At 32.1% G+C, this 18,367-nt stretch overlaps 1 protein-coding gene across 1 annotated transcript in view; it reads right to left on the bottom strand.

Annotated features, from left to right (window-relative positions):
• The window catches only part of Pgap1 (post-GPI attachment to proteins inositol deacylase 1), a 67,899-nt gene that overhangs the window by 15,458 nt on the left and 34,074 nt on the right, over positions 1-18,367 (bottom strand). Inside the window, exons 11-19 of the mRNA XM_076866160.2 lie at positions 15,286-15,332; positions 14,863-14,914; positions 10,922-10,999; positions 5,968-6,043; positions 3,562-3,635; positions 3,406-3,457; positions 2,883-2,949; positions 2,319-2,427; positions 848-886 (exon numbers count right to left, since the gene is read on the bottom strand). Of these exons, the coding sequence (XP_076722275.1) occupies positions 848-886; positions 2,319-2,427; positions 2,883-2,949; positions 3,406-3,457; positions 3,562-3,635; positions 5,968-6,043; positions 10,922-10,999; positions 14,863-14,914; positions 15,286-15,332 (594 nt within the window). The remainder of the gene's footprint in view (positions 1-847; positions 887-2,318; positions 2,428-2,882; positions 2,950-3,405; positions 3,458-3,561; positions 3,636-5,967; positions 6,044-10,921; positions 11,000-14,862; positions 14,915-15,285; positions 15,333-18,367) is intronic.

Here is an 18,367-nt window from a genome sequence, read left to right as displayed (position 1 = left end):
TTTATTATGTTCACAAATTTAATAATAGTCATAATATAGCTCTAAGTGATTATAAGGAACAAATGAGATAATGCACATAAAATGTTTCTAATTTAATTTTGATTTGTGAGTTTTACAATTGCAGTATTATAACTTAAAGTAAAAAAAGGAAAAATTCTACTATGCTTGGATAGCAAAATATAACCAATCAAAAAATAAAAGCTAAATAAAATTTTACTGAATTTTGAAATTATATAATTTTCCTGTCTAATCAATATTAGTGTATTTATTTCCAGGTTACATAATCCTGAAAATTATAATGATATTGAATAATAATATCTATAGTTCTAATGCTGAATCATTTTTGTAACATGATTTGCAAATTAATTTTAACATTTATCTTGAATAAAATTTATTTTTAGCCTTTACATTATAACTGAGCATTCACAATATAAAAAGTTCTTTGAAAATGTTCACTTACATGACAGACCCTATTTTATTGTATCATGAATTATAGTGTAGTATGATAAATATGAAGGTTTTAATATGACATTCATTTAGGCAAATATATTGAGAATCAGGTAACAGCTCTTATTTTTAGGATGGATCAAATATGAAAGGATCACCTTAAAGTAAGAGTTGGCCAACCAAGGCCTATAGGTCAAGAATGGTTTTTAGATTTTATTAAATTGAAAGAATGAAGAATGAAGAAAAAAGGAGAAAGAAGAAACAAGTAGCTGTAGCAGTGGGAGCAGCCAGAGATTGTGATCTGTTAAATTACTGATTTTATAGAAAAAGACTATAATCCTTTCTTTATGATATCTATTCACAAGACAATAAATAATCATGCAATGAAAATCTCTCTTACCTGTCCAAGTATTTGTGAAAAGGATGTCTTAACTGTCACCTAGTTTAAAACAATCATTTAAAAAGAGGTTATTTACCCTAGATTTTCCTAGTTCAATTTTATTAAACTATGTACTTCTACACATCTCTAGGTATAATAATTCCTATAATAATAACCTTAAAGGCATAAGAGATCTTCAAAACTCTTCTGCACCACGTTTAAATTAGACAAAATGTAGTTTCATCATTGAGTATATTTTCCAGTATTCTAATTCTTCAACAATTACAGCAATGCTATGGTATATATGGTAACTGTTTACAACTGGTTTATTTAATTAACTAGAATGTTATTAATAGATCATGCTAGTTAAAAGAGTTTAAGCCAAAATAATATTTGAAAAATAAATTCATCCTTAATAATCCTACCATAAGTAAAAAAAATTCATCCTTAATAATTCTACCTTTTTAAAGAAAAAAAAATAATCCTTTATAAAGAAAAATTAAGAAGTCTGCGAAAAGGAAATAAACCTTTGTTAGGGAAATTATGAATGTTTTGTCTGCATCTGAACTTTGTGGAAATACACAATTTGGTTAAAAACATGGAGCATGCAGTATTTGGATCCAAACTGACAACACAACTCTTACTATCACTTCAGTATTAGAAACAAGTTTAAAAATATAGCAAAGACCCTTTATTGTTAGAAAAGTAAGGTATCAAAGCATTCATAAATTCTATGAAATATAAAATAATTCATAATACAGGTCCAAATAAAACTTGGTTGTAGGAACAGATTCTATTAATTTGACAATGTGTATTCTAGCACACCCTAAGAAAATTTTAATAAAGAATTCAGCAACTTAAAGCTTGAAGCTGAGCAGAATTAAGCTATGTACCAGAAACCTGTGATGTCACTACCATTAAAATGTGTATTTTAACCACTTAAATGCGAAATCCTTGGAATCTCGTATGTTCTGATATAGAGAAGGACTCTTAGTTCATGAATCCATAAATCAATAAAATATTCTTTGTTCCTTCTTTTAGGAGACAATGATCTTTGGTAATAAAACACACACAATAGGTACTAAATTGCACATATTAATGACTTAACAGAGCTTAAATAAATGAAAAGAAGATCCTTAAGCTATTCTGGTAGAAATAAAAACCAATAAATATCACATAAATTACTGTACTAAAGCCATGTCAGCTTCCAATTTTAGTTGATTATTCAATTTACAAGAGTTTGGATTTTGGGCTTTCAAATTTAAAAGGTTAATCTGCAGTTTCAATTTTTGTTTTATTTCTATCACTTATTAAAATGCATACATTTTCAAATGATCCGATAAGGAAATACTGAAGTATTACAAACAGGAAAAATACTAAAATATTTCAAATGTCTATATCTTATTTTTATTCACTTCCACCCTACCATGTATCTGCAATTTCTACCTTATTCTATAACTAAATCTAAAGATTACAAATATGTGCAACTTACCTCATACTGACAATCTGATGATGTGTACATTTTTAACAATGCCACATGGCTGTCATTTTCTGGTTGAGCAATATGAAGTTTCAGAGAAATTTCTGTGTTAGATGGAACCCTGAAGAGATAACTTAAATATCAATACTCAAGTACAACATGCCGGTAAAAACTGACTTAGCCATGGCTAAGTCTATCCTCCCCACAATACAATGAAATAATGTAGAGGAAGCCAGATGACAGACACACTATTACAGATGAACACTTTTTCAGTTACATTAGAATTGTTTAAACACTCCCTCTCTAGGACTCAGAAGTTGGAGGAGTGTGGAAAGGTAGGTGTTAATGTTTTAAGCAAGTGAGGTTTAAGTTCTATGTCATTTAATAAGACAATTTATTAAATTATATATATAAATAGATACAATTGATATAACTAAATTGTGGGCATGATGCTACATAAAGGCTATAAATATTTTACATTTTCCTTTCATAATTCATATAATTAAAAAAAAACTAAACTACACAGAGTATCTATTTTATTCAAAAACACCAAAGTTTAAAGTAAATTCTACATACTGTGCAATGGTTAGTGAATCTTCATAAGACCAGGGAATATGAAGTTTATAGATACTAGTTATTTCTTCTGTTAAAACACAAAGGAAAGATGTATTATTCACCATGTTACCTTAACTTTTACATAAGCTACTTAATACCAAACTAATTACACAACTGTCCATTTTAAAACAAAAAAAAATCAGTAATGGTTATACAGCATACGAAATTATGAATTCTTAAATGCTTTCTTTAGGCTTACAAAAGGTATTAAAAGTATATAGGTAATACTAAGAAACTGGAAAATATTAAACAGCCAAATTTGAATTACTACTATAATAAGACATAAAGACATACTGAAACATGAAGATAATTTTAAGAAAGGGTCTATGCTAAACCCTTGGGAAATATAAACATCTTTTTATTACTTTTTTATGTCATATAAAAATATATGAAAAACAGATGTGAAATAGTATGACAGAAGATGACTTATTGATTCTTCAATTGACAATACTATTTCTACATATTTTTCAGAAAATACATTTACCTCTGACTCCTGAGCACTTGCTTACCACGTTGATTTTAAAAGCTTGGTATATCTAATAGAGTTTGACCACAAAAACAAAAAGCAAAAGTTTATTTGTTTGTTTAACTAAACAGTAAAGTAAAATCAACTCCTTGTTGTTGTAGTCAGGATAATTACCTGTCCAAAGTTCAGAAGCTCTATATTATAGTATAGGCCACTTGTATTTAATACCACTTTCCTTGAAGATAGTCCTGTTGAATTAAAAGTAATGTTAGAGTACTAAAGAAATTTTGAAAATATACTGACTGCTTAAATAATAATAAAAAAATGAAAACAATTTAGATAACAGGTTCTCACTTCTGGTATGGAGGATTCAACTCCTAAAAAATCCAAACCTCCCACAATAAACACTGGACAAAACACAGTATTTAAAATAACTTTTAATTATATCAATGTGCTTTTTTAGTCAAGTAATTGTTCCTAATTTCAGAAAGGTAAGCTTTCTTTGCAGATGTTTTATTTTATAAGCTTGGTATCTTTAAAAACATAGGTAATTTAGAGTTGTCATTTCTGTATTTTTCTGAGAATTTTTGTATCCTCCCCCCACCAAAAAAAAAAAAAAAAAAAGAACATGTAGGGAAAGAGGAATAAAAACCTTATGGTAAGTTTCCTATCTTAAGTAACAGATTTTTTAATCTAAAAAAAGTTCCTAATATCCAAAACTGAATGATATTGTACTATAAACAGACCAATGAATAAGATAGATTCATGAGGTTATACTATCATAAATAAAAAACAGAACAAGTATGTGGGAGAGAAGGGACAACTCTATACCTCAAGAAGAATTTAATAAATTCTGTATTTCTTTCTTTTTTTTTTAAAGAGAGAGAGAGAGAGTTTTTTTAAATATTTATTTTTTAGTTCTTGGCGGACACAATATCTTTGTTTGTATGTGGTGCTGAGGATCGAACCCGGGCCGCACGCATGCCAGGCGAGCGTGCTACCACTAGAGCCACATCCCCAGCCCCTAAATTCTGTATTTCTGTAGACTATCAGTAATATTTACTAAAGTCTAGATGAACCAATGGATGCTAAAATTGGTGAGTTATTTTGAAGGAAACAGGATAATTACACATTCTCTAAGCACTTCCCCAAAATATTTATTAATTACAACATAAAAAGCCATAACTTCAAGTAGAGAAATGTGGCAGGCACCACCTTAACCAAGAAATCAAGGTTAATATCACTAGTAATTATATATATTAATGTCACATATCCTGATGTGATGCACTGAGAAATACACATCACCTCTGTGGAATTCTTGGCAAAAATGCATAACCTCAATCTAATAATAAGAAAGCATTAGACAAATCCAAAGTGAAGTATATTCTACAAAATAATTGACTAGTATTCTTCAAAGGTTTTTGAAGTTAAGTAAGACAAGGAAAGACAAAGAAACTGTCACATATTATTATGGGAGACTAAGGAGACATGACAGCAGAATGCAACATAAGGAAAGGGAAGACATCAGTAGTAAAACTGAGTAAAGAACAAATAAAGCCTGCACTTTAGTTTATATTATTGCACAAATGCTGATTTCTTAGTTTTCAAAACTGTGCTATTTTTACAAAAGAGGTCAAGATTAGGGAAAGGTAGGTGAAGAATGTAAAGGACCTCTGTACTCTTTTCTAACTTTTCTATACATCTAAAATTATTTCAACACAAAGCTTAAAAGAACAGAGAATTCTTGAAACCTTCATAAGATATACAGTAATTTTTACCCTTTAATAAAAATGATATAAAAAGGCCGGGGGGCAGGGGGGCTGGTGTTGTGGCTCAAGCACTTGCCTAGCATGTATAAGGCACTGGGTTCGATCCTTAGCACCACATAAAAAAATAAATAAATAAAACAAAGGTATTGTATCCATATACAACTAAATATATATGTGTGTGTGTGTGTGTGTGTGTGTGTGTGTGTGTGCGCGCGTATACATAGGTAAATATTTGTGTATATTTATATAGGTACGTGTATATTTATATAGGTAAATATATGTGTGTGTATATGTATTATATAGGTATGTGTATATATAAAGGTATTATGTACATATACAACTAAATATATATATATATTTAAAAGGCCAGTATTCAGTATAAATTTCACATAAGGAAACATACACACACACCCCTACAAGTATATATGATTATGAAAATTTGTCTTTTAAAATTGACTCTTATCATAAGATGACTTGGGGCCCAGTATTAAATGAGAATCAAACCACAGAACCACATCATATGGTTATCTCAAGAAATATACTAGAAATATTATATTTAATGTTAGTAGGCTCTGCTTTATTGCAACGAAATGGCAAACTAAATCAGCACTCTGTTAAAAATTAAAGCAATTCTTGGGCTGGAGTTATGGCTCAGTGGTACAATGCTTGCCTGGCACAGTTGGGGCACTGGGTTCGATCCTCAGAACCACATAAAAATAAAATAAAGGTATTACGTCCACTTACAACTAAAAATATATATAGTAAAAAAAATTAAAGCCATTCTTCTAAGTTCCAAAAACAAAGTACTTACCAAAGGAAAAAAGATGAGTTACAGGAAGCTGTATGGATCTTGTCTCTTTTTTAAAGAATTCACAATCTACAACAAACTGAAATATAAATAATTGATTTATTAGTAAAGTAGAATTAAATTTATAGTGAAATGCTTTGATGTTTGAATGGGAAATAGTAGACTATAATAATCTCAGCTTTGGAGAAAGTATCAGTGGTCAAATATAATAATCTCTACTTAGGTGTCAAGAATTCCTCAAGGAGAGATGCCATACTGTGAAAACTTAATAAACAAGCCTAACTTGATTAAATAAGTTAATGAAAATTATTAGTGGATCATTTCTATAACAATAGATTCATAGCAAAGTTTTCTTATAATTTGTATTATAAGTATTTGCAGGTCATTAAAGGATGAAACAAAGATTCATAATTAAATATTAAGGATTCAAATACATGCCTGAATACATTTATAGTTAAAAGGAAAATGAAATTTTTTACATTTTTTTTTAAAAAATCCTTCCTTTATCATGTGTTTTTTTGTCCCATTAGACTATACATAAGGCTTTTGGAGACTTACTGCCATTCATGGATTATTTAGATTATAGTAGACAGAAAAAGGCTTACTATGGCTTACGAAAAAGAAACGTTTTTCAAAAAAGGAAACTTTTAACATCTGTACCATTATCATTTTTGTAAGAACAACATTTCTTTTTTATAACATTTCTAACATGGAGTTAAGAAACTTTGTTCTCAGTTATCTGTAGGAGGAAATGTTTCTGGTAAAAGCTCAAGTTCAGCCAGGCATGGAGGTGCAGGCCTGTGATCCTAGAACTGGGGAGGCTGTGGTGGATCAACTGAGGTCAGGAGATTGTGACCGGCCTGGTTAATGACACTCCAGCTCAAAAAAATAAAATCAAACAATGCAAGATCATTAAAATAATCCTCACAATTCAATCAAATTATTTTGATCATAGGAACTGAAGAAAAAATTAACACCTGTGGGATCTAACACCTGTGGGATCAGACAACTAAACCTTGGAGGGTTGAAGCAATGTCTTTTGTTTGCCTCTTCAGTAGATTTGGTCATTCCTGAAAGTGAAAAGCTGCTGTTAAACTATAGAACATATGTGGGGGGAAAAGGGAAAGCTTGTTAAAGACCTTTGTTTTTAATTTCTCATAAGGCAAAGAACAATGACATTTTCACTACAGAAAACGGTTGTTAAAAGACTACAGAAGTCATTCATTGAACAGGATTATATTCATTATGTTTTTTCAAAGTGCTTTTGGAGAGTCATTACCCGAGACAAGGAAATAGTTTTTATATGCAATTTCTTTCTGTTTTCAAATGTTTTTTAGTTGTTGATAGACCTTTATTTATTTATTTATTTATTTATTTATATGCGGTGCTGAGAATCAAATCCAGTACCTCACACATGCTAGGCAAGTGCACTACTGCTGAGCCACAGCTCCAGCCCCCTTTATATGCAATTTCAATCACTTTGACAGACCTTAAAAGAGCGTGCTATAGGGATACTGCTACATCGATGTTCATAGCAGCACAATTCACAATAGCTAGACTGTAGAACCAACCTAGATGCCCTTCAACAGATGAATGGATAAAAAAAATGTGGCATTTATACACAATGGAGTATTACTCTGCACTAAAAAATGACAAAATCATGGAATTTGCAGGGAAATGGATGGCATTAGAGCAGATTATGCTAAGTGAAGCTAGCCAATCCCTAAAAAACAAATGCCAAATGTATTCTTTGATATAAGGAGAGCAACTAAGAACAGAGCAGGGAGGAAGAGCATGAGAAGAAGATTAACATTAAACAGGGACGAGAGGTGGGAGGGAAAGGGAGAGAGAAGGGAAATTGCATGGAAATGGAAGGAGACCCTCATTGTTATACAATATTACATATAAGAGGAAGTGAGGGGAAAGGGGAAAAAAACAAGGGGGAGAAATGAATTACAGTAGATGGGGTAGAGAGAGAAGATGGGAGGGGAGGGGGGATAGTAGAGGATAGGAAAGGCAACAGAACACAACAGACACTAGTATGGCAATATGTAAAAAAGTGGATGTGTAACCGATGTGATTCTGCAATCTGTATTTGGGGTAAAAATGGGAGTTCATAATCCACTTGAATCAAATGTATTAAATATGATATGTCAAGAGCTATGTAATGTTTTGAACAACTAATAATAAAAATTACAAAAAACCCATAAGTTTTATTATTGCTTTTCTGTCATTAAAAATTATTTTGTTTTCTGTCATTAAAAATGCAGATAATTGCATATTTATATTTTCAAAAAACATTAAGAAATGCATCAACTTAAAACTTTTTCACCCTGCTCATTTGAACATGTGTCATCTTCTAAAGATAATGCTTATAAAGAGAAAAAAAAAAAGATAATGCTTATAGATATGTAAACATTATGAAAGAGATAAGTTATCATCTTAGTGAGACAAGGCAGTGCAACAATAGATTTAGCAGTGTCACTTTCCAAAGAGCACTAAGACATATTACGAATTTATTAGGCTGCAAAGACTTTACATTTGCAGAAAGACTAATAAATTTCTTGTCATAATCAGGGAGGACCTTTCAAAGTTTGGGAAAGATGCTAGACTCATTCAAAACCAACTTATCTGGTAGAAAACCCCCTAAAGAGAGCTTTTAGTATTGAAGATGTTGAATTACCTCTCATTTGAGCTAAGCAAAACAAAACAATGAATCCATTATAAGGTACTTGTGAGACTCAGTCTTTGAAATGACTCCCAACTATATCCCCTTTTCATTTCCCTATTTCTTTTAAATTTCCTTATAATTTTATCTATAATCTCATTAATTTTCGCATTCAAGAAATATTTTTTAGGGACCTCTATGAGGTAGTCATTAAAAGTTGAGAATACAAAGTAGAATAAAACTTATCTGGTTGTTACTCTCAAAAGTTTACAATATGGTAATAGCAATACAGACATGAAAATTATAATTTAATGTTATAAATTATTCAAAGAAGTTATAAACAGAGTATGAGGGAAGTAAGTAAAACATTATTGGTGGGGTCTGGAAAAGGAAGAGGGAACCCTTAGGTTGGATCTTGAAGGATAAGTCTGCTGGGTTAAATGGGCAAAGAGGAGAGCAGGGAGCGCTCTTACCTTCTTTCCTCCCCACTAACTGTCTCAAAATCAACATCCTTTTATTTACACTCATTTCCCTAGTACAGCTCATATAACTTCTTTCTTTTTTTAATATTTTATTTTTTAGTTGTAGTTGGACATAATACCTTTATTTTATTTATTTTTATGTGGTACTGAGGATCAAACCCAGGGCCTTGCACATGCTAGGTGAGCGCTTTACCGCTGAGCCACAACCCCAGACCAACTTCTTTCATTTTCAAAAAGTATTTTTTTAGTTGTAGATGGACACAATAACTTTATTTATTTAATTGTTTGTAGGCTTGTTTTTCTGTTTGTTTAGTGGTGCTGAGGATTAAACCCAGTGCCTTACATGTGCCAGGCAAGCGCTCTACCACAGAGCCACACAACCCCAGCCTCAAATAACTTCTTATGATGTGCCTAGTCTTCTTATTTCTGATCCGTCCTCTGCCATAAATAGATTAATCTTCCAAAATGAATTATCTCTGATAACATTACTACTGTAGTAAAAAGGCTTAGAGCTTCCTATTGACTTCTGAATTCCAAAGTCCTGAATTCCAAACAAAGCCTCTACAATACCACCAAGAACTACTTTTCCAGACTTTTCTCCTATTGTTATTCTACCCCTGGTGGCCATCCTTTTAAAATTATATACTCATTCACTGTATCCCAAATACATACCATGCTTTCATATTTCTGTGCTTTTTATTTTCACTGTTCCTATGCCATTACAATTTTTCACAATGATGAGTTTCTAGAATATGGCTAGTACAACTAAGGAACTAAATTTTAAATTGTATTTAATTTTAATTAGTTTATGTTTAAATAGCCACTTATGCTAGTGATTTTTTTTTTTAAATTGACAACATAGGGCTAGAATGTTCACTCTACTTATAAAAATTCTAACTATCCTTTTAGGACATTTTAAATATCACTCCAATATAAAGCCATTTTTTTTTTCTTTACTGGGGATTGAAAACAGGGACATTTTACCACTGAGCTAAAACTCCAGACCTATTTATTCATATTATTATTTTGAGACAGAGTCTCACTAAGTTGCTTAGGGTCTTGCTAAGTTGTTGAAGCTGGCTTGGAAACTGCAATCCTCCTGCCTCAGCCTTCTGAGTTGCTGGGATTGGAGGTATGTACCACCATTCTTGACTTAAAGTCACTATTGATTCCTTCAACCAGATCTCTCTTCCTTTTATGCTTTTCATGTACTTGCTATATTCTAATTTGTATTATATATACTTGTATATTTCTTTTTTCTCACTGCTCCCCTACATAGGAGGGTGACAAATGAGTGTCATTTGTGTATTTCCTATGATTCTTGTTAGTCTTTTGTTTTGGTACCAGGGATTGAGCCCAGGGTGCTTAACCACTGAGCAACATCCCCAGCCCTTTTTCTATGTTTATTTAGAGACAGTGTCTCTCTGAGTTGCTTGAGGCCTTGCCAAGTGGCTGAGGCTGGCTTTGAACTCACCATCCTCCTGCCTCAGCCTCCTGAGATGCAGGGATTACAGGTGTGCATCATCACACCCAGCTCTTATTAGTCTTGAATATGAGGGTATTTAATAAACAACAGATTTTTGAAAGACTGATAGATAAATGGGAACTAGTTCTCACTTGGAACAAAGGGACTTGAATTTATTCTGCTTAGTTCAAGTTGGAGCAGATCATCCTAATAAATTAACAGTCTGAAGTGAAGCATCATTGTTTTAGATACCCCTATAATAAGAATTCATCAAAAAATAAATTTAAAATTCAGCATGGATAGCCCCAAACATTCTGATAACAACCTTGATCCACTTGTTACCTTACTTCCATGAATAGATGGTACATAAACAACAAGATGAGACAAAGATGGATAGTCTTGAAGTCTTAACATCAGAGACTGAAAAAAAGATAAAAAAGTTGCTTTTATTTCTTAGATAGACAAAGATTAGAACATGCCAAAAAAAGATAAATTACAAACACTTGTTTCTCAATTAGTTATTAAAAAAACATTTCATAGAGTGTGTGCTTAGTATATGTAAGAGATTCCTGGATTCAATTCCTAGCCCCGGCCCCATGCACACACTTCAAATTTATGTTCCATACTTCATAATATGCCCATGTTTACATTTTCGGGTAAATAATTAAATTTACAGAAAATCAGATTCCTAATAATTATATTAAATATGAACTTCTCAAAATATTCCTTGACATATCCCTTCACGTAAAACAAATGGCACTTAAAAAACATTACTTTATAATGCACTATATACACTGTATTTTATAACATTATTTTCAGCATTGGTTTTTTTTTTTGTAATCTGGCTATTTGTTACAGATGGCAATACAGCATTATTTCCATGTTTTGGTAGTACATGACGAAGAACATTGAGTAGTTGATGAATGAATGACAGGTATGATGGAAAACTTTTATAATTTTAATCTCAAATGATTCTGAGTTTAAGTAGTAAAGAGTTGCAGATAAATGGTATAGATAAACATCATGCCCTGAAATTTATTTAAAAAATAACAAACACACAATATGGCTAATAATGTATCCCACTGAAGGAAATAATTATTTCTCAAAGGAAAGATTCTATTATCCATGTTTTGAGGAAAAAATAGGTAGGAGATTGATCTATTTAATAAAATAAAAGCCTCCCAATAAAGTTTTTTAAATTTTATTTATTCTAATTTGTTATATATATGACAGCAGAATGCAATTCAATTCATATTACACAAATAGAGCACAATTTTTCATGTCTCTGGTTGCACATAAAGTAGAGCCACACCATTCATGTTTTCATACATGTACTTAGGGTATTGATGTCTGTCTCATTCCACCATCTTTCCTAGCTCCAACCCCCACTTCCTTCCCCTCCCTCCCCTTTGCCCTATCTAAAGTTCATCTGTTCCTTCTATACTGCACCCACATCCCCATTATGAATCAGCATCCTTATCTCAGAGAAAACATTCAGCATTTAGTTTTTCTGGGGATCAGCTTACTTCACTTAGCATAATATTCTCCAACTCCATACATTTACCTGCAAATGCCATGATTTTATTCTCTTTTAATGCTGAATAATATTCCATTGTGTGTATGAACCACATTTTCGTTATCCATTCATCTACTGAAGGACACCTAGGTTGGTTTCACAATTTAGCATGGTGAGAGATAGTGGCTTAATTTCACTTTGTTACATATGGATTTCCATTTTTCCTAGCACCTTTGTTGAAAAAGCAATCTTTTCTCCCACATATGTTTTTGATGCCTTTGTCTAATATAAGATCACTGTAATTATGTGTGTCTGTTTCTCTGCTCTCTGTTTTGTACCATTGGACTACAAGTCTATTTTGTTGCCAATACCATGCTGCTTTTGGTACTATTGCTCTGTAGTATAGTTTAAGGTCTGGTAATAATGATGCCACCTGCTTCACTGTTCTTGCTAAGGCTTGCTTTAGCTATGCTGGGTCTCTTATTTTTCCCAGTAAAGTTTTTAATCCAGTTTTTTTTCCTGGAAATAGATGTGGGATGTATTAAGAAATTCCTACAGCAGTTAAATTTTTTCCACTCATTTTCAGAAACATTAATGTGGCCAAGTAGGACAGAGGTGCTGAAGCTTAAAAATTGTCAGTGAGTTGAATGGCTCTCTAACAACCTGACAAAAAGCCTAACTTAGCAGTCTCTGGCCACACCCATGTGTTATAATTAAAGGACCACATAAATCAGTTACATCCCACCAGACAAATGGTAGATAATTAATTAGGAAGTACCTGAATATTTTTGTGTAGCTATTTACTCTAATAGATTCTAAGTATTTATTTCAAACAATGGCAAAGTTTTGAATCTTGAAGTGCTTCGTTGAAGGATTCCATCTACTTTTCACAGTTCAGTCAGTAGAGATGCCTAAAACTGATACAATTCTCATCTGACATTACCTTTTTAAATATAATATTAGCATGAATAAAACCTACGAAGTTTTCACTCTAATCACTCCTTTAAGCTTGTGGCAAAATAATTTTTTGCTACTTACAAACAGTTAATTCACATTATATTAAATACTGATTTTCATTAAAAGTTTATATCTAATAATTATAACCTTTTTAATTTGAGAATGCCTAAGATTGTAGAGTATTATTATTATTATTATTGTTAATATTATTATTATGATTTTTTTTTGGGTGCTGGGGATCAAACCTAGGGCCTTGTGAAAGCAAGGCAAGCACTCTACCAACTGAGTGATATCTCCAGCCCAACTTTAGAATATCATAATCTTTCTTTTCTAACTTCTCTCTTCTAGCATTCTCTACAAAAAGCAAGCTGCTGGAATAGCTTATTCGCCTGATGTTCACCCAGTTGTTTTTTAAATTCAGAACAAATGGCACAGGGGCCTAGCTTTTGATGAACACATTGTTCAATCTTTGGAAATCTAAAAAAACAGTATTAGCATTTTATAATTTTAAACTACAGGAACAAAGTACATTTTATAAGGTTTTTATTTGTTTGTTCCTAACTCTTACATTATAATATGGATAGAATATCTAAATTGGAATTCAAGGAAACATTTAATAAACCGTATGAACAATGATCATTAAATATATCCTAATACTTTTGTTTGTTCTGCGCCTTCCTGGAAGATTAGGCTTGAATGAGTGAGTGATCTTAAAAATGTACATGAGTCAAATTACTTCTTTACAATCTGTAGGGAAATTAAATAATAGAAATATAAGTAATATCCATTTCATGAATGAACATGCATAAAGTAAAGACTGAACAAGGTGACAAAAAATTGCAACCATTCAAGTGTAAATGATTTGCAATTATGTTTTCTGCCATCATTCCTCTCTGTTAAAGTTTCTCTCTTCAGTACAAACTACATAGACAAATAAGTATAAACATTCATAAGCAAAAGTAACTTAATTGTTATTAATTAGAAGATAACTGGGACCAACCAGATTGATTTTATTTTTAAGCCTATGAGTCTAGCACTCATTAGGAAAATATGTTTCATTTTTAAAGTACAGATTTATTTGAAGACTTTACTATCTATTCTAGCATAATATTATCAGTTATAATAAATACAATTTGGAAATAACATTCTCATCAAATTTTAAGATTATTTTGCCTTTTCATTAATACATTTTGAGAATATACAAATAAACCTTTAAAAATACACTTGCTAACCTATCAATATACTTAAGGAAATCACTAACAGTTATTAAGTAAATCTCTGCTATGATTTATTACCCTGGAGAATTCTAGACAAAGGTAAATTATCCAAGTGGTTAATCACAATGTTAAGTGGAAGTTATCTGGTAAATTATTTCAAGTTTCTTTGGAATGCCCGCTTCCCTCCCAAAATGAAATGCTGAGTATAATACATTAATCAGTTTGTAGTTTAAGACAGACCATTTAAATAAACTCTCATATTTAATATTAAAAATCTATCCAGCTCTTTTGGCATGATGCTCTAACATATAGAGACTTGGAATACTATTTTAACTTCTAAGTTTCTTTTCTTTTTTGAAGGGTTAGGCACTGAACCCAGGGCCTCATGTATACTCCAATGAGTTGCACCCCAGCCTTTAATATTAATTGCATGTTGTTTCTCATCACATAGACTTCTAAAGAAAATATTTCTAAAATGTAGTTAGCAATCTCATGTTTACTTAATAACTAAATTAATAAAAGTATATTTTAAAACGTCTATAGGCTCAAGTATCTTTTAACCTGAATATTAAAACTGTAAAGCTATAATTTACCTTAATTGTTGGCAGAAGTTCAGCTTTCCATGATAAATCAACTCCTTGCCGGCTTTGAAATAAATACAAAAATATAATTAAAGAACAACTATATTAAAGTTTTATAAATTAAATTTCAGAGGAAAAGAATACCATCTACAAACCTAAGAGTTATAACTGAAGTCTAATAAGTCTATTCCACTAAACTCTGTCCACATAGTTCCCCTGGCAACAAAAACACTTTTTCCTAACAATGACTTTCAATGTGTACAAAAACTACTAGTATAGTCACAGCTCTTACTTTTTATTTAAAAATCAATACTATAATTTAATACAGAATGAAAATGAGTATAAGAATATATGAAGCTATTCCAAAAGTGTGACTTCTGAATATTGCTTATGTTGACAAAAATGAACAATGAAGGGCATAGGTTCAAGACTTACCACATAGAAGTGCTGTTTATGCAGCCAAATATCCAACTGTTTGTATCCTGTTAGTTAATAATGCAAAGAAAAACATATTAAATATTATACCAAATGATTATATATATAAAACAAGCATCTTCAACACTTTTCTATTATATAAGTAAGGGCAAAGGAAACAAAGTAGCTATGATTCTCACAAGTCACACAGGTCAAAGACAGGCAAAGATGTCTAATGTAAAACTGGAAAGGTAGGTTAAGTAATTAACCTAGAGAGTGACCTAATAGGATCTCAGTATATCACCTATGCATTTTTAATTGTTGAACCAAAATTTTCAAAGAATTCACTAATGTCCTTGCTTTAGATAGTTATACAGTAAGCAACCTGCATTTTAACAAAAATAGAAATATGAATTAGAGATAGACTCTTATAAAAACATAAATCCTGGGCTAGGGAAATAGCTCAGTTGGTAGAGTGCTTGCCTCGCATGCACAAGTCCTTGGGTTCAATCCCCAGCACCACACACACACACACACACACACACACACACACACATCTACTCAAATAATTAACAATTAAAAATAACTTTTATTTAAAAATATAACAATTACTGTATTAGGACTTTCACTTTTTTATTTTGGCTCCCATTTGATTATTAGCAGATAACTTCTACACAATTAGGAACATGTATAGACTGAGGCACAATTCCAAGGGCTTCACCAGCATGGGACTAGAATGCTGCATACTATAATGATGTTTTAACAACATTCTGTGCTCAACTTTACCCACTTAAAAGTGGTATGACCCAACATCTTCTAACTTTTAAGGAAGTCAGAGCAATGAAAATTCAACAACTAAAATCCTACCAGAATGTAGGGAGTAGCATTGTTATCTATATAATTCGTTCTTAGTTATTACAGATAAAACCATGAAGAAATCCACCTGTTCATTCAGGAGCACTTTACCACTGAGTTACATACCCAGTCCTTTTTATTATTTTGAGGCAAGGTCTTGCTAAATTGTTGAAGCTGCCCTCAAATTTGTGATCCTCCTCCTTAGCTTCTCAAGTAGCTGGGATTACAGGCAAGCACCACCATGCCCAGCAACAAATTACGTTAGGCCCTCAGGGAAAATAATGAGTTTGGCAGACACAGACTCTGCCCTCACAGAGTTTAAATAGAACATTAAACCATTTCTGAAGAATATAGAAAACAGAAAACAAAAACATTGTGATACTTCTCTGCTCTCTACTGCAGTGTCTAAAGATCCAACACACTTTTTCCCCCCCAGGGGTAGGTGTACCAGGGATTGAACTCAGGGGTGCTTAACCACTGAGCCACATTCCCAGCCCTTTTTATTTTTCATTTACAAACAAGGTCTTACTAAGTTACTTATTAGGTCCTCACTAAGTTGCTGAGGATGGTTTTGAACTTGCAATCCTCCTGCCTCATCCGCCCAAGTTGCTGGCATTACAGGTGTGCACCACTGCGACTGGCCCTAACCCACTCTGTAATGGGTTTTTGTAGCTCCTAACAAAGCCTATCCTCAAAGGTAAACTTCATTATAAAAAGTGATAATATTCCATACAACCTACTTCAGTGTATAGAAAAGTCTGGACCATTCATCATAAGATTGAATAGATAATATACTATTCAAGTCCCCACTAATATATACCATGTTGATATAATCTCTATGTCAAAGAACAATTTCAAATCATCTAGAAAACTTTCCTAACTCAACTAACTACAAGAACTGTAATGAAAGCCTTAGAAGTTACTCAGGAATTACTAATTCCTAAATAGGAAAGAAAATACTACTATGCAAAAATGTTATTCTCAGATTCTGTCTGCAGTAAAAACAAAATAATAATGTCTTCAATGGCTGCTAAAATCATTAGATGTGATAAAATAGGGATATAGTTCTACTTATAGAACATTCTTACCACAAAAAATTTAATTTGAATCTAATCAAGATTCTAAATCTAACTACTAGTTTACAGAAAACAATAGGGCATAAAGGGAAAAGGTAAGAGGGTTATGAGAAAGGAGACTTAAGATCCAGGAACCTAAGACAATGTATACACTTCAATTTTTTATTCAAATAATTAAAAATTTAAGTGAGTGAGCTAGCCAGCCACGGTGGCACATGCCTGTAATCCCAGGAGCTTGGAAGGCAAACTAGTGAGAACATAAACAATTCAGTGAGGACGTAAGCAACGTAGGAATATCCTGTCTCAAAAAACAAAACAAAAACATGTGAGCTGAGGAAAACTGAATAATGAATATCAGATGATATTAATGAATCAGTACTAATTTGGTTAAATAAAATAATGGCATTATAGTAATATGTAAAATCCTTATCTGATAGAAAAACATATTCAAGTATCTGTGGATAAAATGATAAGGTGCCTGGGACTTAAAACAAAAAAAGAAGAACACTTGAGCCCCCAAAAAGGTGGGAAGGAGCCAGGCGTGGCAGTACACATCTGTAATCCCAGCAGCTCAGGAGGCTAGCGAGTTCAAAGCCAGCCTCAGCAAAAAGCGAGGTGTTAAGCAACTCAGTAAGATCCTGTCTCTAAATAAAATACAAAATAGGGCTGGGGATGTGGTTCAGTGGTCGAGTGCCCCTGAGTTCAATCCCTGGTACTCCTTACAAAAAACATGGAAAGGAATAAATGACATAAGAATGACAGAATGTTGGGGCTGGTGTTGTGGCTCAGTGGTAAAGTGCTTGGTTTGATTCTCAGCACCGCACATAAATAAAAAAAAAAAAAAGGTCCATTGACAACTGAAAAATATTAAAAACAACAAAAAAAGAATAACAAGATGTTGACAACTGTTAAAGCTATGTGCTGGTTACAAACTAAGTCATTATTATTATTTTGGCTCTACTTTTAAATACGCTTGAAAACTTCTACAATAAAAATCGAGAAGTTTTTTTTTTTTTTTTTAATTCACCACATGACTTTATAGTACTTAATTTACAGACATTAAATATGATTAAGGGCCCCTACAATTAGCCAAATGAATAATTTGTACTTTGCGGAGCATTCTTCTCAATATAACAGGCTTCCTCCCTCCCTTTCTTCCTTTTGTGTTATGA

This window comes from Callospermophilus lateralis, chromosome 9 (assembly GCF_048772815.1).
Source record: "Callospermophilus lateralis isolate mCalLat2 chromosome 9, mCalLat2.hap1, whole genome shotgun sequence".
Classification (NCBI taxonomy): domain Eukaryota; kingdom Metazoa; phylum Chordata; class Mammalia; order Rodentia; family Sciuridae; genus Callospermophilus; species Callospermophilus lateralis.
The sequence above is the reverse complement of the archived record's forward strand: the minus strand, read 5'-3'. Positions and strand labels throughout refer to the sequence as shown.